Source organism: Copadichromis virginalis, linkage group LG10 (assembly GCF_057382275.1).
Source record: "Copadichromis virginalis isolate Kocher_CV1m ecotype Utaka linkage group LG10, C_Virginalis_male_GT1.1, whole genome shotgun sequence".
In the NCBI taxonomy this organism is placed as follows: Eukaryota; Metazoa; Chordata; class Actinopteri; order Cichliformes; family Cichlidae; genus Copadichromis; species Copadichromis virginalis.
Window position 1 is genome coordinate 25,246,711 of NC_140627.1, and position 24,920 is coordinate 25,271,630.

Consider the following 24,920-nt stretch of genomic DNA (forward strand, 5'->3'; position numbering starts at 1 on the left):
GAGAAATACTTCCCATCAAAGGAAGGATTTTCTCCTGCTTAAAATAAAAATTACCCATGTGCTATATGTAGGAATCATTTTAAAGGATTTATGTTTTCAGTAAGATCCAGTGGGATACGGGGAGGAGTAAGGAGTAGTGAACTAACACAATTTTGGTTCTGGGCCTTTTCTTACAGCATTTGCTGTTAAAGCCAAGTGTCTATAGAATGACACCAGCCTTATCCTTTAATAATGAAACAACACCAGCCTCCATTGTAATAAGACACTTGTTGCTTTTAAAGTTACATAACGGAAACAGCCAGCCCAGAGTCCCCATTATGGAACCTATTCTCCCTCTGTGTGTGTTTGTGCATCTCTTTTCTCCCCTTTGCCACTTAACTGGCCAGGCCTGTTTGTCCAGTGTCAGATATCAGCCTGAAAGCAGGCCAAAACAGGGTCTGATTTCCTGCTGTTTTGTCTTCGTATATAAATATATTCGAATTCAGCTTTGCTTTCTACCTGATACTTGGATGATGGAGGAAGATCCATGAACCACAGCTGCAAGAATGTTACTGACTTTCAGTGGAAAGTATATAACTCCTTTCCACTGAATGTAATTCCATTACTTTTTTCAAGTAACGAGTAAAGCAAGGGGATTAATTAGATTACCGTCACTTTCCACTAAGCATGCAGCGGTACTGCGTTACTAAACCGTGATTTTGTTTGTGAGAGTGTCTCATGACAATGACGACAATGACGTACGAGCGTGTGGCGTCCGTGTAGATCAACAATGGATAATATGGAGTGTGGGACAGCGTGCAACCATGTAGCGTTTAAAGCTTGTAATTACTGACATCACTTTGAGTTTGATTCTGTAAAAAGTGACAAAACCATTAGTGTCTGCTGTTCACTCTGCGTGGGAAGCAACACGCATAAAGTTAAAAGATTAAAACTAATAAAACAAGTTTCAAAATGAGACTTTTTTATTTGATTAAATTTTATATGATGGATTATGCAGAAAAAGTAGAACTGGTCTGAAAAGATAATAAATAAAGTAAAGAATGACTTTTTTAATAAAGTCAAATTCCAAATAACGATGGATCTCGTTCTGCTGTTCTGATCTAAACATGCCAAACAGAAATTAAAGACAACATGTTAACCAGCAGCTGTTTCAATGCTGCTTCTCTGTACTGCTAAAATTCTGGTTTTGAAATACTAATAATAATAATCAGAGTACACACAAGTAGGGATGGGTATCGTTTAGGTTTTATCTGATACCGGTGCCAAATCGGTACTTTTGAAACGGTGCCGGTGCTTAAACGGTGCTCGAACCGGTGCTCGAACCGGTGCTTAAAGAATGGAGAACACAAACTTTGTCCAAAAACCTCTCATGTTCAGCTGGTTTTTTTTGTAAAAAGATAACAATGTGTGCCTTTTCTGCAGCTATGTGGCATATATGGCATCACTCTTGGCTGGAAGCAGTGCTTAAACAATGGAAAAAACACAAACTTTGTCCAAAAACCTCTCATGTTTAACTGTTTCCCACTTTTTCTTTGGTCATTTTAGCCTTTTTGGCCAGGGTGAAGGGAGTATCTGCCATCAAACAAGAAGACAGCTGCATGTAGCTATGATGATGTTTGCTAGTTCACCTTACATGCATTAATGTAATAACGTGGTTAGCCTACTCAACGTAAATTACACGAACAACATTAAGCTACTCACGCAGAGAAGAACGGCTGCTGCTGCATCATCATCCTCATCATTTCTGCTACACTGGCAGGGCTAGGGGCCAGGACTCTATTCTTCGGGTTTTTGGGGGATGTTGCTCCGGGTCCGATAACTGGCAACCCACCCGACGTGCACGGTGTGAGGTCTCGCAGCAAGCTATCAAATACGGCGCATTTCTCGGCTTTTAAAAAAACCGCTATGCGTCGCCAGCTGTTTAATCGGATTCTTGGTGTTACCTCCTTTGACAGTATCACAGTATCAGCTTAAAGCACTTGTTGCAGGCTGCTGAGTTTGCATATTTTGCTGTGAAGTACAGCCAGACTTTTGACCGCTTCGCCTTGGACATTTTTAATCTGTAGCTCTGCTCTAACTGAACGTACGTACCTGGCCCCGCCTACTATCCTCGGAAACGTAAAATGATTGGCTAGAAGTGTATCACAGCTCAGGAAAAAAAAGCACCGAAATAAAGCACCGAAATGTGCGCTGCTTTTCGGTCTGGTTACTACCGTTTATGTCCACCGGACACCGGTACCCATCCCTACACACAAGTTAACAATGACTGTGCTGTGTTCTGGGCTACTTTGACTTGGATGACTCAAAAACAGATTAGACCTGTGTTACAAGAAAGTTGGGGTAAATGTTGTGTAGACAGTATATATTGAGACTAGGGACAAAAACAAAATTATTGCAGTCTTGTTGCTTTTGAAATAGTTGCCTTGAAGATGGGGACCAGGACGGCGCTCCCCATCCTGCAGTCAGTTGGAGTCTTCTAAGGAGCTTTGGTGATAAAAGATGATCAAGACTGTGATAAAACGGCAATAAGACAGTGATAACTCAGATTAAGTGTCAGAAATTGCTAATCTGTTACTTTCTACATACACAGCTATAGAAATGTAACAGAAACGCACATAAACTGCTTATGTTCAGAGTCAGAACATCACAGTTTTGAACACTAATCCAGAAATTCCTCCACAAATAGTGACATAGTTGCTGCAGGATGCCGACTTAACTGGAAAATGACATAGTTGCTCAGCAACCTTGCTTCTGTATAATAATACAACCAGAAAGCAACCAGTTGAGTCGAGCCTTTTATTGCAGAAAGCTCATTGGATGAGATGACTGTATACACCAGATTAAAAACTTATTCTGGTCTGTTCATAACATTTATCTTAAAAGCTTTTTTGCTTTTACATCGTCGGTTTGTGTTATTTTCACGTTTAACTGAGCTGGCAACTCCCGTGAAACGTGATTCTGGTGAAGACAGCGGATTTAAATTGTGGCAGCTGTTTTGTGATCACGACGGCACCAGTGGTGGCGGTGATAATGAGGAGGATAATGATGATGACGAAGATGAGGAAGATGATCTCAGCGCTGTTTGATGTGACAGTAGTAATGGAGGAGGCTGGTAATAAGTAAGCGGTGCGATAATGAGCCGTTGAAGGCCGGGAGCAACACCGAGAGCTAAAGGTTGTTTGTTGTTTGTTGCTGTGATCGTGACGCACTTCACCTTTTCACGCAAAGGTCTCGACTTCAGTGGCAAGCGAGTGAATAAAAGGGTGTGTGTTTGTTACTATGCTAAACACAGAGATGTTTTGGAGAAATCGTGGTGTGCGTGTGTTTGATCTACTGTAAATGCTGTCTTGTTTTTTTCCGCCTATTATTCGGGTGTGGTCACTGCCTTCGTGATGGCGGGTATGCGATTTTTTTGTGTCTTTTCACGTGTTTGTTAGTTCTTGCAGCGTCCCAATGCTTTATGTGGGCCTGCGTGTGTTTATTAGTCTTTATTGGTTCCCAGTGGGTTGAGCAGAGTTCCTGACCCCATTTCCTGCTGTTGTTGACAGACAGACATTTGGTCCCCAGGCTCCAGAGACTAGACAGTGCCTGGAGGAGCGTTGTGTCACTGCTGGCCACAACTGCTTGATTTGTCATTGGGTCTTTTGGGTCTTTGTTTTTTTTTAATCCGTCATACTGTGATTCAGTACTTGTGGACAATGAGGTCAGGACCTGTCTGTAAGGACTTCCTCGTAATTCATGTTGGTATAATGAGCCACTTTCCTCACAGAGCACATGGAGTTTTAAAAAAAATTCACAGATCTGTGAATTTCACAAGGACTTCAAAGTCACCGAATACAGTGTAACACTAAAAGAGAGTAGAGGATAGCGCATGGATAACAAACCAAACTTGAATTTTGGCAGTTATCCGATTCTGTGTGACAACCAGTGACATCGACACAACATGTGACATTTGCTTCAGAGGATATTCTTGGATACTAGAGTTATTGTTGCTTCCAGGCCGCACAAATAAAACTCTCTGCATGCATCTTCGTTTTGGTTGCAGGTCGCTGCCGGAGTCGACAGGTGGTCTGTCCAACAACGGGCAGGAGAGGGAAGGTGATACTCGGCCTCCTCCCACCCAGCTCTACAGCTGCTATGACCTGGATGACCTGGATGTTGCCTGGCTACAGATAGTCAACCAAGAGTTCAGACAGATGGGTAAGCACTGCATTATTGATAATAATAGCCTGAAAACACTGAGGAAAATCTCACTTAACCTGTGTAAATGTAGGGCCGTTCCACTCCGCTTGCGTAGCGTCAGAAGACTTTCCAAAGGCTGTAAACACGGTTGTAAAGGATGAAGCGCTGGAAATGATGTGTTTTGACTTGTTTTTCGTCTGAGTGTTGACCTCTATGAAGTGACTCACCCCGATGTGTCATAAATGATGTGTTTTCACTTCATGGGAGTTGTTAGCTGGGTAGTGTGTGAATTTCATTCCCCCTGTAGGGCTGAAGCTAAATATCAGAGATTCTGCCCAGGATTTTATAAGCTTGACAGGAAAGCATGGGAGCGACTCTTTAGTTTGTTTTAAAGAGATATTATTACTTAATTATTTTTGTTGATTTATTTGTCATGGTCGGCTGTGTGGCAGGCAGGCAGGAGTGGTGGACCCAAAATGCAGGATTCTCAGGACACGAGGTTTAGACAGAAAATGCAGCTTTATTGCTGGAGCAGAACATCAAGATAAAATAAAACTCACAAAAACAAACAAAACTCTAAACAGAGATGCAGGAGGACTGGAAATCCTAAACACGCAGCAAGTGAGGGTGAACAGACGTTAACGATGCGACACCGAGTAGGGGAAGACACAGACACTAAATACAAGAGGTGAACGGAGCAAAGAGGAAACAGCTGGGAGACACGGCTGACGTTGATTACACTGACGAGACAGGGAGAGCACAAAGCTGAACGCACTGACAAAGGACACAGACCTACAAAATAAGACAGGAAGCACACGCCAGACAGAGACAGACTCGTAAACAGGCATAATGACGTCATGGACAAACAGAGGGACATACGGGCAGAGAAGACCAAGCACAGGCAACCTAAACCAAACATAAGGGCAAGATAACAAAACCTAAACCAGACATAATCATCATCGTCATCAACATCATCATCAGATAACTAAAGAATCAGAATATAATTGTAATCAAAACAGTATCACCAGAGAATAACCAATCCATAGTGCAAAAATAAACCAAAACATAAGAAACTCAAAATGCTGGGTCGACCCGACCCAGGACCGTGACATTATTACTACATTCAGTTCATTTGGAAAGCTCTCCTGAGGAATGAGACTGGCAGCTGGTGTTTTTAAGTAAAGAATTAATCAGCTAAAGAGGTGCCTTAGCATTTTCTTTTCATTTCACAGGTAGGTCTGTGTTTTTTCTTTTCCATTACCACCCATTTATAGTCTCAGAACCTTTATCTTATAGGTTCCAGCAAACACCAGCCTTTCCTTTCATTTCTTTTTTAAATTGAAAAATCACTCTATTAAAAAAAAATACAGAAAAAGCCTTAAAATGAGGTTTTCTGAAACTTGCAGATGCTGTGAATATGTTGTAGTGTTGCTGTGTGGCCTCTTTTCTTTCTTTTTTCTCCATTCTCATTATTCCTTCCCTTTCGCTTTCTTTTTTCCTGACACTCTCCTCTCTGCTTTTCTACATCCCCCATTTTGCCATGGTGACAACTGCTGACCCCGAGCATCTCTCTCATCTCCGCCACTTTACTCAATATCTGATTGGCTCTTTTCAGATAAAGCATAATAATTGTGTCTATAAATCCCCGCTGGGGTTTCAGGCTTTATTTCTGCTGCACATTCACTTTAAATCAAACTCGGACGTGCATGCGCATACACACGCGTACTGGCAGAAGCTTCTCATAACCTTCAACGCTAAACAAAACAAACAGACGGCTGATTGGTTCTGCTGGGTGAGGCTGCCGAATCATGATGGGATTATTCAGCGTTTTCTGTCTCAGTGCTGCACATCCTATTTAGATTTATCTGTGTATTTTTGTTTGTGTTCACAATATGCTCTTGGAGACCAAATGTTGATCCTGGACATGCTGCAATCGCTGATTATTTCAGGACTTTTGTTCGATGGTGTTGCATTATTCAGCTTTAGGGTTGTCAAAATTGGCAAAAAGTCTCAAATATACATTTAAAGACCTGGACGGGTACGGCCAATTCAGACACCGCACACTGTTACTGAATTATTCAAGGCCCAAATTGAACTCCTGCAGGCTCAGGTTGCACAATGTACCACTGCATAACTTCCCACTAAGCACACAAACTACTAAAAACTACTAAAGAAGAGTAACAAAGCAAAGAAACTTGGTAAATGTTAAGCCCTAACACTGTTTGCTTTCAGCTGGTAGCTGATTCTACAATATTAGCTTCTCTTCTTTGGCTCCATGTTAAATCAAGAATTGAATATAAAATCCTTCCCTCTACATACAAAGACTTGTATAATCAGACTCCGTCACATGGTACCTCTTGGTACCAGATTATACCAGTAGAGCACTTTCTTAATCATTCAATCATTCATGGCAAGGCAAGGCAAGTTTATTTGTATAGCACAATTCAAAAACAAGGTGATTCAAAGTGCTTCATGTAGCACACCCTTCAGTTTCCAGCACCAGTTTGGGTTCAGAACACAAACACGATCTCTAATTTCAAATTAGGCTTAAAACTTTACTTTTTTTCTTAAACTTATAATCACTGCTGGATGAGGTGACCCTGAATCAGGCGCATCATATTGCGCCATCGGCCCTTCTGGCCAACACCAGTAGGCGGTAGGTGAAGTGTTTTGCCCAAGGACACAACGACCGAGACTGTCCAAGCCGGAGCTCGAACCGGAAACCTTCCGATTACAAGGCGAACTCCCAACTCTTGAGCCACGATTGAGCCACGATTGCCCCTTGATGTAAACAGTCCAAGTGACCAGTCACATTGTTGTTGTGATGCCACAGTTTTGCTACCTGGAAACACAATTACTCCTTAACCCCGGACACTTTTTAATTATTATTTCCAGAATAAACAAGGGTGGGTTTTAACCACATCGTAAAAAATATGGCATCACAGCAATGCGATTAATCAGATGCACCAACCTGTCATGGAATGTGGCCCCGCCCCTCCCTGGGCTCGGTTCTGCCGAAAGGTTCTTCCTGTTAAAAGGGAGTTCTTCTTCCCCACTGTTGCCAAGTGCTTGCTCATAGGGGCTTATCTGATGGCTGGGGGTTTTCTTTCTTGTATGGTCGTTACCTTACAATCTAACGATCCTTGAAGCAACTGTGAATTGGCACCATATAAATAAAATTGAATTGAATTGATAGTTTTCAGTTATGTTTCCTAATCACACTAGGCTAAATCGTTCATTTTGTTCTCCTTCTCTGTCTCTTGTTCCCTATCCTTTGCTCGGTTTGCACAAACAGCAGCGTATCTTAAGTATGAAGCTGCACGAGATGCACCAGCCTGTGGTGACTTTGCCACACAGTACATGTGGTATTACAAACGGATAACTTGGAGCCTAACAACTTTTCTTGTGAAAATCCAGCTTTGTGCCGCTGGGACACAGCCAGCTTGTGGCTTGTGCTTTTTGTTTTTTTCCCCCACAAAATCAAATATAATTTTTTTTTAACATTCAATGATATCATACGTGTTTACAATATTTGTTGGCAGCTGTGTTTTGCTGTAGGAAAATGTGTCTTCTTGGAGAAAACTGGGTCAATACAGCAGCTAAATACACATGAATTCTGATTATAAGGATGAGTAACTCTGGGTTACTGTAAGATCAGAGTGTTTAGCATTATGCTGCATTGAGTAGATTAATAGAAATACAATTAGAGAAGTGCATTAAGGCACAGTGTACATGAAAGTTTGAAAGCCAAAGCAGTCAGGCAGACTAGAAGAATCAAAGCATGAAGAAAAGGACGTTGTTTTTTTTGTGTGTGTTTGTGTTAATTTCCGTTTTACTTTTAAGCACACACACAAATACTGCACATACACAAAAATGAAAGAATCCCTGCATGTGCTCACAGCTGCCACATGCAAACACGGAGACAACAGATAATGCGGTCTTAGGTATGTGTGCTTAGTTCATGATGTAAATGTCACGGCAGGTTAATATCTAACTCCGCTTCCCCTTTTCAGCGGCTTTAGAAGCAGCTTCTGAATCCACGACAACGATCACGTGTGTTCTTCTTCTTGTTCTTTCTTTGTTCATGTCGACGTTCCAGCTCGAGGCCCAATTCACGTGTTTTCTGCCTCAGCAGCAGATGTTGGCTATCATAATAAAGTCGATGTTATTTTCAGTACATTGCAGGGGTATGGTAGGTTAAACAGCAGCTCACCCTGTTGGCAAAAAGAACCTGAGCAGTAAATCATGCTGCTGCTTAGTTAATATTATTATTTGATTGGAAGAGAATGAATGACATAAATAAGATCCACAAATTGACCCACTCCAGTTATAAAAACCTCCCAACTGAGTGCAAAATCCTACAAATGAGTCAAAAAATAATGCAGAGCTACAGACTTGATAAAGTTTTATTTTGATTGCTGCATGCAGGACTCTAATGACACTGGCCTCTGATTAGCTGTATTAATCAGGAATCATCTGAAGGGCGTACCGCGTACTTTAGATGGACAAATTTGTGGCATTTGTTTTTTTGGAACAAGCTCGAATTTTACATCTCTCCTACAGGAGCTCAAACTGCCCCACTGACATCCTGAAATACGTACGAAAGCTGTCGTGATACAGCTTCAACCTAAGGCTCAAACCATGAAATTCTCGCTGCTACAGCTTTCTCGTTAGAATTGGATGAAACCAGAATCCCCGATTCTTCCTTTTCTTGCTTAGAAACATGAGCATCAGATCATCATCGCTCGATGTTGATTTCCACGACAAGTTTGCATCTGAACAACTCAAAAGTTTCTCTCGTTTTTTCACAACTCTCTCCGTGCGTATCAGTCTTTACTCTAAAGCAGCGATGCCAGACTCATTTTACATTGTGGGCCACACACAACCCACTTTGATCTTAAGTGAGAATCTCAATATTTAAGAAAAAGGTGGTAGAGAAATTCTGCTGTAGTTATTGAAAGACATCAGTCAGCACAACTCATTAAATGGAAAGAAATAAATCTGTAAAATTAGGGGAAAAGTTGCAGAGATGTATTTCATTATTTCCAATCCAATTTTTGAATTCATTTATTTATGTATTTTACTGTGGATACATTATAAAAAACATTTCTATAACAAATAGTGAAAAAATAGGAACTTTTCTTTCATTTAATGTTTTTAACTATTACTTTACTCTGCTCTCATTTGAATGGCTGTGGTGGAGGACTAACTGTGAAGTTTATTTAACACTGTTGAAAGTCCAAAATTCATGCATCCCATCTATTTTCCAAAGATGTCAAATGGGGCGCATTGGGGTGTCTGTTGGGCCGATCCCGGTCCCTGGATCTTAGGTTTGCAAAGGTTTCACATAACTTTAAAATGATGACCAGAGATTGTGCAGTCTGTGATTTAATCTGTGTGAACATCATGTACGGCCAGCATTCACACTGGTGTGTCGTTTAGAATATTTTTGTACGGTTTTTAAACTGTTATCGAAATAATCATTTGCATTTCAGGGGAAAAAAAAAAAAACAAAACCAAAAAAATTTTCACACTAGATTTAATGCCTTCCTGTTACCCATTTTGTATAATCACTGTAATCTTATCGCAGGTAATGAGATAATAATATTCTGCATCTGTTCGCCACGATCCTGGAAACCAGACTGTTTGCTTTCCTGGTATCTTAAACGTTTTATTTTTCATGAGGAAGAAGGCTTGCGTTTGCCAGTTAGATCAGTCTTCATCAACAATTAACCAGCCTTAGAGCAAGGCATTACTTTGAGATGCAAATGGAGCAGGGATACTGATGCTAATGTCGACACATTTTGGCACAGTGAGCTAAGCTGAGGGCAACAAAGGCTTAATGGCACTTTTTAATTTATTTTTTGGTTGCTTTTCTTCAAATTTTGGCTTTGGTAGCTAATGGGCCTGCAGAGCACATGTGATATTTCTCTTCTTACTCTGGTTAGCAGTCGACTCCAGCTGACACTCTCTCGGCTAATTTTCAGCACGCTTCGCCCTGAGCCGCCCTGAAGAAACAGAAAGTGACCTTGTGAGATAAACACGCAAATGAAGGCTGTGTGTGTTTCAAATTAGTGTTATGCAAAGCATTTAGGCCCAAAATAACTTGAAATCTGTAAATTGGCTTGCTTGTTTTGAACTTCATATGAGCAGCTTCTCGTTTCTGTTATCCTTGTCGATAAAAGGAACTCAAAGAAACCAGTGAGTGTTGACCTTGGAACTCTACTCTTAGCTTTAATTGTTTTGTACAGGCTTAGTATTTTCTTAAATACTCATCCATTCTCCCAGAGGCCGTGCTTGAGTCTTCAAGCTTTCAAAGAAAACAATATGTGTAAAACAAAAAACAGCTTAGCACCAGACAAAATATAATCCTCTAATCACCAAGAATTCCCTGCCTCACAAGAGATGGATGATTAGTTTCTGTCTGGTTCAGTTTTCGTCTGTACGACAAATGCAAACTAATCTTTTTTGTTTTTTACTTTGTTTTCTCACCGCCAGGCTTACCGGAGCTCGATGAGCTCACCATGGAGTGCGTTCTGGTGGAGCTGGAGAGTGTGTGCCAGGAGAAGATGCAGCAGGCCATCGAGACAGAGGAAGGCCTGGGCATCGAGTACGATGAGGACGTGGTCTGCGACGTCTGCCGCTCACCGGAGGGAGAGGACGGCAACGAGATGGTTTTCTGTGACAAGTGCAATGTCTGTGTTCATCAGGTCAGCAATTATGGGCTCAAGTTCTTCACATTTTTTGTTTGTGCACACTTGTGGAGTTGTATGCACTGTATGCTCCTTGCGTTTGGAGTTTTTGTAGGTTTCTGCAGAATAAGAAGGCGACTGAGTACATGAACTGCACAAAGGTGCACATAGAGCAGTTCTTTCACAAATACTTCCCGTGACAGCCTGAAGCTGGAGGGGCTCTGCTGTGTTTGTCACACGGTGACAGAATATTAATTATTGTGTCGGCTCAGTTGGCACTAACACACTATCACTCCCTTCAGACTGCCCCTGCTTACCTGCTGTTATGACACAGAATGGAAGAAGTTTCCCACCACTGCAGAACTGATCTCATTTTAATCTGTCACCTCCAGTTCCTCTAATAAACGAGTCCTGGGCGACTAATTCAGTGTTATTTTCAGTTATGGTTTGTGGCCTCCGATGGTAATGAAAACAAGATAATCGTGTTAAAACAGTTACTGTGTTGCACTAACTGCCTTTCTTTTTTTCTTGCGTTACAAATTCAACTCTCACCTTTTATTTGACAGCTGTGTGTCGTGACCCCCAACTTAAAGCTCTGCAAACTTCAGTCTGAGCCAAGATAATTCAAAGATTTGAAATTCCTGACAAAGTTTCCGTAGGTAAACCTCAGAAACCCACCTTAGCCTCTCGTTTGCAACAGCAGACCGCCTGTGGTGGAGGCTGCGGCCGCCCGGGACTGGCAGTTGACCTTGCGAGCCGCGCTTCAATGTCGAAAACAGCCTCAAGTCTGGGCTTTACTCCCAACCAGACGACCTTGTGTCCACCTCCGCCTCCACCTCAGCTGAATTTTATTTAAAATCGAAAGAAAAATCCAAGTTAAAAAAAATGTTTCCTTTAAGTTGCATGAGGATTTTATAATGAGTATTCAAGTTTAGGAAAAACATCCTGAGCTCAGTGCTTTTGATATTTCAAACAAAACCTGCTCGGTTTCCCACTATCAGACAAAAATTAGCAATCAGAATCTGGAGGTTAAGTCTCCTCTCATTTTTCAGAACTATAAAGAATTTTTTTCTGCATATGAAATCAAAAGCCAGACTGTGAAACAGGAGGAAATATGAATCATCTTAAATATAACGCATTTTTACTCCATTTCATAACAGCTTTGCGTGGCTGCTCTTACTGTTCATAAAGAAGCACAGCAATATATAAAATATCTCGGTTTTTCTCACCTTAGCATGTTTGAAAGCACGCTATTTCCATTCAAGTCCAATTCTTTTCTTTTTTTTTTTCAATTCCATTTTCTTTATATTGCACCAAATAACAGCAGTCGGCTCAAGGTGCTTAGACTGAAAGGTAAGGACGCTAGGAAGGAAAAACTTAACAGGAAGAAACCTCCAGCACAACCAGGCTCAGGGAGTTGCTGCCATCTTCTGCAACCGGTTGGGGGTGAGGGGAGGGGGGCAGGTTTTTGGCATAAGCGTATATTTCATCACCTCTTCCTTGCATGTGTGCCCTCATGCACATATTTCAAGAACGCGGGGCATAAATAACTTTTGGATCAAGTCATCAAAACATTACTCTTAGGAGCCTCTGGTGTTTTCCTAGTAGTATTTGTTGAGTAAAAATAGGTACGAGCCAAAAGTTGAGGTGTCATGGAAACAAATTGTAGCAGGCGGTGAAAGAAAAGGTTGCTCCCAGCAGTATTAAGTAATATTGCTTTTAGTGTGTAACCACACTAAAATATCACATCGTCTGTTCCTTCCCTGGTAAAGTGGTCTCCCCAACGCTCGGTAGGTGAAACACGGGCCATGCTTGCTGAGGTTCTTTGTTTGATCAATAAAATCATTTCATCAATAGAGTCCCTTAATTGCTTTTAACAAAGACTGAGACTTTCGTGTTTCATTTCCTTGAAGGTTGTTTGTTTTTTCTCTCTGTCTCTGTTGTTTTATCATCCTCTAAGTCTAATATGAATGTGTGTTCTGCCTTTTCAGTTATATGAAATATGATGTGTCCTTCCCTCGTGATGGTCTGGGATTTGGGGCGTCTAAATTTCATTTGAGGCTCAACTAAAGGAGTAATGCTTTGATATGATAGATCTGAGGTGATAGGGATAATGGTAGAAAAAGAGGCATTACGTATGCTTCGCTTGCCACAGTAGACCCTTTCTAACAATGAAGGAGTAAATAATGTCTGACAATAAAATAACACTTTGTTTCTAACCCTGGGGACTGGATCTTATCAGAAACATATAAGCATGCTGTTATGCTGGCATGAAAGACTTCCATGGCACCCCTCTGTGATAGCGGAAGGGGAATTGGGTGGAGCTCTGATCATACAAAACCCAGCTGTGCTTTAAAAAACAAAATAAAGTCTATGTGGCATTTCAGATGTGTTGGAAGCTCTTGCTGTTTTTACTAAAATAAAGAAATATTAAATGGAGATTTGTAATTGGAGCAGCAGTGGATAAAACCTTTCAGTTAATAAAACCTATATGAGAATACAGAAGTTGTTGCATTGAAACCAAATGTATGTTGGGGATTTTGACTTAAAAAGCAAGACGACTCGCAGGCTTCAGGGTGTAGCTGGTGAAAGTTATGCCAAGATTCCTGTTGGGAATCGCCCAATGTCTTCTACGGTTACTGTTGCAAGCAAGTACGTCATTAACACAGGAAGGCCATTCCCCATTTAAAGCAAGTTATTTAGGTTTTTAGTCTTTCCTAATGATTTTATTGTTGCTACTTCGCACACTGATGACCTTATTGGTCTCCACCCAAACTGTGCTCAAACTAAAAGCCCTCTGATTTGTCCGTTGGTGTGTGATGTTAGATTAAAAGGGCTTAGGCATAGGAACAGGCACTTGTGTGAATGAGTGAATGAAGCTTGTAGTAAAAAGGAATAGAAAAGTGCTCTATAAGTACCAGTCCATTAACCATTATGCTGACATCAGTAATATGGTCAGTGCTGTGACATCCTGATGCGTTTACACATTTTCATGCTTTTTATGGCCGAGTGATTGTATTGCAGCAGTCATGTCGAGATGAATGTGTCCACCATATAACTGCTTGAGAGCGTTCTTAACTTTTCAGCGGCTTGTAATTCTCATTAGTTTGTGCAACCGACAACAAGAAAACTTAATGGATTGTGAACCGGATCAGCTGCGGCACCACTTATGTGCTCAATCACAACAAAAACAAAACAAAATTCACTGTTTTTAGGTTGGCTTGAAAAGCTGACTGTCAGTCATCTTTTTGCCAACACAGAGTATATGGAATACAACTTTTAATATACACCTAATGGTTTACATGGGGTGTATGTTAATGTGCTTCAGTGTACTAATAGGTCTTTAATGAACTTTTTATTTATGGTGATTTGACGTAGTTTTCCATTCTCTTATTAGCAAGGCTAGCAATCTGTCCACTGCATAAAAAGTTACAGCTATTGGCTGGTTAGCTTGGCACAAAGACTTTGTAGGTAGAATTGGTTAGCCAGAATAAATTGGCTTGCATGTTACGTCATGGTTGGTAACCTATGTAAATTCAGAACCATCGTTATGCAGCTTTCGCATTAAGACCTGTCATAACTTTCCTTTTTTATTTCTTTCCCTGTTGCAGGCGTGTTACGGCATCCTGAAGGTACCCCAGGGGAACTGGCTGTGTCGGACCTGCGCTCTCGGGGTCCAGCCAAAATGTCTGCTCTGCCCCAAGAGAGGGGGGGCACTCAAGCCCACCCGCAGTGGAACCAAGTGGGTCCACGTCAGCTGTGCCTTATGGATCCCTGAGGTGAGACACTGAGAGAAAGACACAGAGGTGGTCACATACAGTCAGATACTGATTGGTTTCTTTGTGCAATCTTAAAATTGCAGCCAGCATGTTAATGAATTTTTAATACATCCCTGGAAGTGTAACCTTTTCTACATTCGCTTTTAGGCATTGTTGGCTTCACAGAATTGTTCCCACAATGTTGGGAGGATGAAATTGTTCAAAATGTCGTGGTATGGTAAAGCATTAAGAAGGCAAGCCGAACTCCTGAAAAACAGCCCCACACTGTGATACTTCCTCCACCAAACTTTGTACTTTGCACATTGCAGTCAGACAACTGCCAAACCCAGACTCTTCCATTGGATTACCAGATGAAGAAGCGTGATGTCCATCCAGAGAACGTCTCCACTGCTCTATAGTCCAGTGGCGGTGTGGTTTACACCACTGCATCTGATGCTTTGCATTGCGCTTGGTTCTGTAAGGCTTGGATTACACTCCACTCCATGAAGCTCTCTCTGCGCTGGTCTTCAGCAAATCTGAAGGTCACATGAGTTTTGTAGATCAGTAGCAACTGACTGTGCAGAAAGTCGGCGACCTTTGCGCACTATTTGCCTCAGCATTTGCTGACACTGAGCTGTAACTTTACATAGCCTACCACTTCATGGCTTCAAGTCACTTCCACTTCCACTAACAGTTGACTGTGGAATATTTAGTAGCAAGGAAACTGCATGACTGGACTTGTTGGACAGGTAAGTCCTGAGAGCAACCCATTCGTTCACTAATATTTGTAAAAGTAGTCTGCACGTCCAGGTGCTGCATGTTATACACCTGTGGCCGTGGAAATGACCGGAGTTGAATTCAATGATTCGGATGCCTGAGTGAATACTTTTGGCAATGTAGCGCATCGCTGTGGTTTTACGGTGAGGCCTTTGCTTTGCAATTAGACTCAAAAAAGTCTTTGGTGGAAGATTTTGAGAAGCATTTGCACCTGTTACTTGTTTCCACCACTTGTTTAGAGTAAATGTTTAAAATACCAGTCAACACCTTCCTCTTTACAATCTGAAGAATGCATAATGATTCCCGAGGAACCTGGCTGTCAAGCGTGCTTCTCCCAGCAGCCGCTCATTTCGTCTTGACGTTTCTTGATGACATCTTTTGTCACCGTCGCTCATCTGAAAGCCCCAAACGGAGCCCCCTCATTTCAGAAGGTTCGTGGATGCGCTTCGAGCCTTGCATACCTTTAAGACAGCCATATTTCTTGCGACTATTCAGCGGCACACTTCACCAGCACATTTCTCTCAATAATAGAGTGGCTTTTGGCACCTCAAACCTTTTCCTCCTAATTGCCTTCTGTCACCCTTGATTGGGCTAATTGTTTTCGTTGCTCCATTCGCTTTTGTTTTCTCTTCCTACCATGGCGGAGGGGGTTAATTTGCATGTCTGTGCTGTGTGTGTGTGTTTTGTGCTCTTGTCCTTGTGTGGGCTCAGATGTATGTGCTTCATGCTACTAGTTGGTAGATTTGTTCTGAATATGTGGTGGAAAAAACTGTGTGTAAGTGTGTTTTACATTTATAGTGTATGTGTGTTTGTTTTTGTATGGGTGTGTGTGCCTTCAAATGATACAGCCTCTCCAGAGCTGTGCATAGCTGCCTTATGCCTGCCTTCAGCTCCTAGAGAAAGGTCTCTCTTTAAACAGCTTTTCACCCCTCATAGTTACACATAGACACACAAACACACACACTCAATCTCAAAGAGGAAGAGCCCCTCTTTTAAGAAGGCTTTTTATTTAACACAGTGATTTCCTCTAAAGCGATTTTAGATTTTGTCCCTTTTTTCATCTGTCTGCTTTGAAATGTGAAGTGCAACTTCTGCGTATGTGTGTGTGTGTGCGCGTGGGAATCACGGTTGTGAACAATTCAATCAATTAACTGTACCATTCAAAAAGTGGAAATCCTTTTCTTATCTACCGGCTCTTATATCAGCTGCATAAAAGAAGTGCGCGTTGACAGTGACGGCTGTGGCATCATAGTCAGAATTGCACTTTCTATTGACATTCTCAATGGAGTGAAAATTGACCCCCGCATCAACTGTGTGAGTGTGTTGTACAAAAGACATCGATAATAACAGAAAGAGCAGAGGCCATTGGTTTGTTCTGTGGTTGAGCAGATGAGAGGAGGAAAGAAAATCAGATAGAAGGACGAGTGGATGATGGGGGGGAGGCGTGACCTGCGGAAATCAGTTGTCAGCTTGTTAATACAAGCGTGAAGGACAAGGAGAGAAGGCCGTGCCTCAAATATGACAAGAAGTGGATGTGAAAGAAGTGGAATGTTGTTTTTTTCCTTTTTTGTAAAGAAATAGGCAGCAGAGGAAGGAAGGAAGGAAGAAACAGCGCTTTGGTGATGAGTGCTCTTCACTTCTTTTCTGCATGGCTGGTTGGCACAAGTCAATGACTTCTTGGTTGTATTTGGTGCAGGGAGGTCTGGGGCCAAAGCTGTTCTGAATGAACTGCTCAAAGAGGAAGTCACACAGAGCTTTACAGTAACCTTTTTCCAAGAAGCACATGTGTCTCTGCTCTGGGTCCGAGGACAGTTTTGGAAATTGGAAAACAGGTGAAGTTATTCAAGCTAAATTAGGGTGTAAACTGTCATTCCTAGGATGCGTTTAGGGAGGTTACTTTAATCAGAAACTGAAGAAGTTGCGTAGCTGAGGTGTTAAATATATTTAAGAAGATGATAATTATGTTGTAACTTCAAATGTTGTATTTTATTAATACTTTATATGGCGCCAAATCACAGTTGCTTCAAGAAGCTTTTGCTTTTTTTTTTTTTTTAAGGTAAAGATCCTGCAATAGTACATAAAAAAATCTGAACAATCAGACGACCCCATATGAGCAAGCGCTTGGCGACAGACGGAAAGAAAAACTCCCTCCTAAGAGGAAGAAACCACCAGCAAAGCAAGGCTCAGAGAGGGGCAGCCGTCTGCCGCGACTAGTTGGGGTTGAGGGGAGAAAAGAGAAGTGAAAGACAGCCAGAGATTAATAATAGCCAATGATGAAATGCAAAGTGGTGTATAAAAATAGAGGGAGTGAAAAGGAACACATCATGGGAAGCCCCCAGATGCACCAAGAGTCTTTCAGCCTCAGTTGCCTGTATGACCATCGCAGATGAATATTAACTTATCCCAAAAAAAGCTGCATATTCCAACATTTGAGAAGCTGCAACCAAAATATGTTTGGCACTTTGCCTAATTATTAAGTGAGATTTTTTTAAAAAGAATTTAGAGTAAGATGAGTCTCATCAGTGTTGTTGTGCTTTCTATGTTTGTTTCTTACTAACTGTTTTGTTTTCCTCCTTAGGTGAGTATAGGCTGTCCAGAGAAGATGGAGCCCATTACCAAGGTGTCCCATATCCCCGCCAGCCGCTGGGCTCTGTCCTGCAGCCTGTGTCGAGAGCACACAGGGACCTGCATTCAGGTATATTATCAGTGCTTTGCCCGTCTATCTCATTGTCTTCAAATGTTAAAAGAAAAACCCCAAAAACAAAAGAAACACAGCATTCAAAACGTCCACAGGTTCTACAGTGCTCCAGATTATGGGTTTCAGTTTTTGCTTCTTTTCCTTCTCTGGTTGCTAAATCTCAACTACCAGTTTGCAAACAAGTTAAACCAAGATAAGTGAGGGTGTGATTTCAACAGCAACAAGTTTCCTCTTTTTAAATTATCATGCAGCCTGCATGCATGCTGTACATCAGCCAGAGGTGGTTTGTGGATATGTGAAGGTTTCCACTATGTGTAATATTTATTACAAAGGGTGAAACACTGATCCATGAATTTATTAATGAAGCCTTGCAGGTAAAAAGACACAAAATGAGCACAGCATGCTCCAAACACAGCATTTCTCTCATCAAATTATTGTAGTTTTTAGTTTCCTGATAGGCAATGTGGATGTGTTTGAAGCGACTGCTTAGTATGCAAACACAGCCCCTGCTGACACACTTACACTAACCCACTTCACAGACATTAGCCTGTGCATGATTTAGCTTCAAAAGTGCCCTTAAGGTGAACCGCAATCCTAAAGCATTGCAATGCTTTTACATTTGCTTGCAGCATATGCACATCCCAGATGTATGTACTGGATACGAACGCGTGTGTGCGTTTGCGCATCGGCGAGGGTGTTTCCTGACAGTGTATCCCTGCTGTAGACTATCAGCGAACCCCCTGAGTTGGAGTCGTCCGTAGGGAGAGTCTCACTCTCCTGTTTCCATAGCTGAAAGCAGACTGCTGTACAAACATACTTGCTAATCAGTTGAGATGCTTTTCTGCACAGCAGCTCGAGCAGCAGGAGTTCTTTGTAAACCACGTTGTGGAGAAAAGTCGGAAATAAGAAATATTTTTCCGCCTCGAAAAGTTTCAGTCCAGGAGAGAAAATTTCTTTTAATCTATTTTTCCGATTTAAGTGTTTGCTGTGATTTGTGATACAATCATTGTAGATCAATTGCAGGACAATGTATTCACACTATAGCAGACATTAAAGCACAAAGCATGTGTTACCACTGATATCTGTGTGTTTTTAATGTTGAGTAGGTCAGACAGCTTCAGCCTTGAGTGTTCTTCACTTCGGCACCACTTCCAACAGTGAAATCCACTTTTTGAAGCCTTCGTCTAATGACACCTTGTCCTGTCTCTTTTCATGCTGAGCTACTAACAAGCATCTCAAGCGCTCATAACAAAGTATACATATCTAACAACCATTAGCCAGGACGTTCTGAGTTAAGAGTCTCTTAATTAGTATTCTACTGAAGATCTGTGCACTAGAAGGTCAACCAGTGCCACCTGTACTGTATATGTAAAAGAGATTCTGTGTACAGCTTTTAATAATGAGATTGTTGTAGCTCTAAGTGTGCTAGATGGATTAAGTGAATAGAAAAAGGTCTTGAAAATATGTCGTAAGAATTTAATTTGCTTTATTATGACTCTGGTTATTCCCATATCAAGCGGTGGACATCCAGCAGCTCAGATGTTGGAATATCATAGGATTGGAGCTGAATTCTGTTTAAACATACAGAACTTTGTTTTAAAGTCTAGTCCTGTGCAGTGCTGCACATTTTGTTATTGAAGGGATACCAAGTAAATACAGGGCTAGTATTGCGAAGAACAATACTTATACTTTCAACTTATAAAAGCAACTTATGTAGTAGAGATTTAAGAGATGTGACCCTTAAATCACAGTTTTTTTTACTTTCCACGGTTACAAAGCACACCAATCAGCCTTTTATGTATTTTGAAACTGGGCTTTTTGGAGGAAATTTGCCTGCTCTAAAGCACTTTGGATCAACTTCTGTTGTTTAAATTTGCTTTAGGTCAAAAATAAAATAGATGTATTGGGAAACACAAAAGGGTTATGACAGTTTTCATAGTGCATGTTTGAGGTATATTTTTTCATTTTCAAAAAAGAAAACAATTTAACACGATTCAGTGGGCTACATTCTGAACTTGGAGGATAGGATCAAACTATTGATCCTATCGCGCTACAATACTAGTATTGTTATTGATACAATTGACTATATTGACGATTGATTGACATATAAGGAAGATGCTTGAGATCTCTCAAGTGATCACACTGATTAGTTACTGTAGGTCCAAGCTTCTCTCTAATCTCTGCCCCTTTCTGGTTTTTGGGTGGGAAAATGGTGCAGTGGTTAGCACTGCCGCCTCACAGCCTTTCTCTGTGGAGTTTGCCTGTTTATGCTCCCTCTGGGTACTCCTGCTTCCTTCCACGATGCAAAGGATTGCATGTTAGGTTAATTGGTGACTCTAAATTTGCTAAGGGTCCAATGTAAGTCTATAAGCTCCAGTGCCTGCATGACCCCGAATTGAATTTGTGGTAATATAACGAATGGATAGATTTGTTTAAAATTAATTATGGAGAGTGATAGAAAATCGGCTAAACCTAAAGATGAAAAAGATGGGAAGTTGCTTCATTGATTTTTCTGGTTGGTTTGTACCAAATACATGTGCAACAAAAAAAGAGAGGAAACAAATCCAGAATTTTTCAGGTCAAGGAAATGTTGATAAATCGCAAGTTGATACACAAGTTAAAAAATGTTCCAGAGTAAAGTATGAACAAACCTCAGTCTGAATAATGTCGGGGTTTTTCTCAGTTAAGTCTTGCAAAGATTATTTTAGAGAAACATGTTTTCTTCACAAACAGAAGTAGTCGGCAGCAGTGTGGGCACTGATAAAAACATTATTAATGAATCCCTGCCAGAACAGAGCAGGTGCAGTCGAAAAGGCCAGATGAGTATTTTTTTCTTTTTCTTTTTTTTTTCCTCCGATGACTTGGCTCATACCAAACAACACATTTAGCCAACTCCACGCTGTGTTCAACCTTTTGCCACCGAAAAAGTGAGAGCAGCTGCAGTGGTCTCAATCTGACATTTGGTTGGTAATAAAAAAAATGGGTTTACAGTGGAGATCTTTGACCGTAACTCCACGTTTTATCAGGATGTTGTATTTATTGGGGTGTCTTACACAGGCTAAGCATGTGATTATTGGATCACACCTTCTGTTTCTTCATCACTGGCTTTATTTTCTTGGTGATTTATCTGTGCATCAGGTGAAACTGTCATGCTTTAGTAAACAGTGAGTGTAGGACTCAAGTGCGGGACCCGGGCAAGACGGAGAGAAGTAGAGTGCATTTTGAGATTCTTTATTCGCTTAGAGACATTGCACATGAACTAACTTAAATGAGCTCTTACTCACTTTAAAGAAACGTAAACATAGAAACAAACTTTATTTAAATACAAGGCTGAGCTCAGCTGAACATATGAATGCAATTAACAGGAGAGAGAGGCAGGCATGAGGAGCGAAGGCAGGTAGCGAGGGTAAGATCTGTGAGACAAGAGGACAAGTTAGACAGTGCAGAGAAGGAGGAGGAGGAGGTGAGTTAGGCAATGTTGTCCAGAGGATTATTGTGAGAAAACCTTACTTGAAATCCGAGGTAGTCGGGCCAGGGGAGGGTGCCAAAAGGGAGAGGTTTTGAGCCCGCAAGGAAGCTGGTGAAGGGTGGAGCGTGGGAAGGCTCCGAAGAGTGGCAGCGGTGATCCAGCAGGTGAGTAATGATCTCAAGTAGCAGCAGAAGAAGTGGCATTCGTGAGAGGTGAGTGGTTGCACATGGATGTGAGATCCGGGGCTGGCTGGCTTAGTGGAGACGAGGAGAAAAGGCACAGAATTACATGAGAAACAGATCATAAGAAAAAGCAAATAAAAACAAGATTAGCCTCTTCACCACGTCGGGTGAGCTCATAATCTGGCGGAGTGTGGATTGCTGCGCTGGTCTTTTTGTTCAGCAGTTGATTGCTCTGATGATCAGCAGGTGACCTGAAGGGGAGGAGAAAACGTGGTTGCAGCTCCACTCCGATGGGGTGGAGGAAAACAGCTGCCTTCTAAACCCACATCTGGCAGCTAACTCATTGGTCAAAGCTTCTTATGACAGAGAAAAGCCATTTAGTTTTACCTTAAAAAACAATAAAGGACAAATTAAACTCTTTAAACACGAGAATGTACACTGAAAAGCCAACCAAACTGTCATAATGATTTGAGGGCTGTGCAAAATCCATTAGAGCCAAGGTTTCTTTGCATTAGCTAGCTTGAAAAACACCTAAAACCCCAGTTAAAAATAATGGATAGTTATCCACTGTCTTTGTTAACCCAGGCTGTGTTTGTTGATCGCATACAATGATGTGCCACTTCACTCTTCTTTGACACAAAATGGATGGATTGAGTTAAGCCTGATGAGTCAAGATAATCAGGTCATGGAAAGAAAATATGGATATTAAAAATATATATATGGTAAAATCTAGCAGGTGTTGCCAAGAAGACAAAATGGTAATACTGCAGAATGTTCACATGCTTATGCTTGTGCATATGCAGTCATTTCAGACTGCTGCACATCAAAAACAGATTTCATAAACGTGATCGCTATATCAGACCTGATACAGTCCCATAGTGAAAAAAATATGGAAATCATTTGTTTTTCGTCAATAAAGGTAAAATTCATATAAAATATATGCACAATATGAAGTGGGACTTAAACAAGTGCTGTGAAATAAACTTTATGGGTAGAATGTTGTTATCTATTGGACACAATATCTTGGATACATTGTCAAAGTTTTAGGAGAAAATTTGCCACTCAACAACCATCTTGGTAACAAAGTGGCAGCTGTGGTAAACGCTTACTCCATTTGTAACTAAGATGGGCAATTATCAGTTATCATAAAGCCCCGAGTCAAATAAACGGGGAGAGATATAACGTGAATTCCAGTGGTTACCAGAATATAAAACTGTCTAATCTGATAAACAATGAGGTGAGTTTGGTGATTTTACCCTAAAATAAGGTTTCTTTTTTTTGTCATCTACAAAAGGCGTGTATGCTATGCACAAAGTTACGCAATATATGCTATATCAGTGTTTCTAACTGTTTAGGTGTTTATGGACTTTCTTCACCATAGCACAAGTGTTCTGCTGTGCCACATCATACATAAGCCGAGAAACAACACTAGGCACGCTTGCATCTTTACCACGATAATGAGTAGATATACAGTGGGGGAAATAATTGGTATTCTAAGTGTTTTGACTTGGGGAGGGACGTTCTCGTCCAACATTTAGTAGGACATGACCGCATCCATTGGCCCTTTAATGTGGTGAAGTCATCCTGTACCCTTAGCAGAAAAACACCTGTGAGGATAGTGTTCTTTTTGTCATACTTGGAATTTCTCTTTTTCCAAACATGGCAGGTTGAGTTGATGCCAGAAAGCTCGATTTTACTTTCATCTGACCACAACACTTTCTCCTGCACTTTCTCTGAATCATTTAGATTTTCAGTGGCAAACTTAGGCAGGCATGTACATTACCAATGCTGTTAACAGTGGTGTTTCTTGGCAAACTTAAAAATTTTAGCAGGGGATCAGATACTTACAGTGGTTTGAAAAAGTGTTTGTCCCCTGATTTATTTTTAGTTTTTGTATACGTGTCACACTTAAATGTTTCAGATCATCAGACAAATATAATATTAGAGAAAACACAAGTAAACACAAAATGCATTTTCTAAATGAAGGTGTTTATCATTGTAATAATAATAATTCATTTATAAACTGTAATTAACTTGTGTTTTAAGAAATCGGGAAGGGGGCAAACACTTTTTCACTTCACTGTATTTCCCCCAGTGTACAGGCTGCCACACCTTTTGAACTTCTAGGGTTCATCTGCATTAGCACAATAACACAGTAGGTTTATGTTTTCTCATTTTGCTGTTGATTGACTGTTTGCAATCAGTAGTGTTCATATTTGCTGTTATAGCACTTCCCTATAGATTTCTAACGGGGTTTGTTTGAGTGGTAAATCTCCCTCATAATCTCTCTGATAATGTATCTGGTAACGTTAGGGAAAGAACTGGTGAAAATGTGGTATTTGCAGGCAGTTTTCAATAAAAACCAAGCTTGTCGTGCTCAAAAGACTAAAATATATAACAGTGACTGTACAACTTGACATATTGAGCCAATTAAAGCAAGGAGTCTATCATCATTATCCACATTGGGGAATAACACACATAGGAGGTCTCCATTAGTCAGTTTGCGGTTTCACATGGATTCACATGCTGTTTCACAAATCATGTAAGTTTAATGCAGGATATCTCTGTTAATCCTCCCACACACAAATAGGCTCTAATATTAAGTCCATAAAAGATGAAATGAGAGTGGGTTCATCTGGATCTCTCAGCATACCTGAGATTACAGTCGCACACTTTTCCATGTGCTGCTGAAGGTTGTAGTGATAGATTGGTGTTCGGGCTGATGATGACCTACTTTAGTGTGACAGTAGAGAAGACCGCAGCACAGTCCAAAGCCAACCCGAAGTTCAAGCAAAAAAGAATATGCTAGCCAGTTATGTCTCCTTTTTTGCCTCATCGTACAAACCACATTTGGAAATGCCGAAAAGCCCAACGCCAGTTAGGACTGGACTGTTTCTTTGGTAGGAAGTAGTTCCAATTAAAACTTTTTAAAGCTTTTTAGAAAGTTTTTATGAAGCATAAAAGCCAAATAAGGATAAGAGAAATAAAGGGAGAGAGACATTTGTAGAAAAGTTGTTTTCCAGATGGTTGAGTCGGTCGGATCAGTGAGGTTTTTTTTTTATCATGCACTGCAGTGCAGAGAGTCACCAACGAGCCTCCTGCCGAATCCTGAACTACTTTGATAAGTGCAGATCTACACACACACTCACACATACTAAAAAA

The 24,920-nt window shown here is 41.0% G+C and overlaps 1 protein-coding gene across 2 annotated transcripts in view; it reads left to right on the forward strand.

Moving 5' to 3' along the window:
* The window catches only part of jade2 (jade family PHD finger 2), a 221,807-nt gene that overhangs the window by 115,014 nt on the left and 81,873 nt on the right, over positions 1-24,920 (forward strand). For both annotated transcript variants that reach the window (XM_085470801.1, XM_085470802.1), the window contains exons 5-8: positions 4,046-4,200; positions 10,681-10,892; positions 14,486-14,653; positions 17,988-18,104. In XM_085470801.1, coding sequence (XP_085326927.1) covers positions 4,046-4,200; positions 10,681-10,892; positions 14,486-14,653; positions 17,988-18,104 — 652 coding nt within the window. The remainder of the gene's footprint in view (positions 1-4,045; positions 4,201-10,680; positions 10,893-14,485; positions 14,654-17,987; positions 18,105-24,920) is intronic.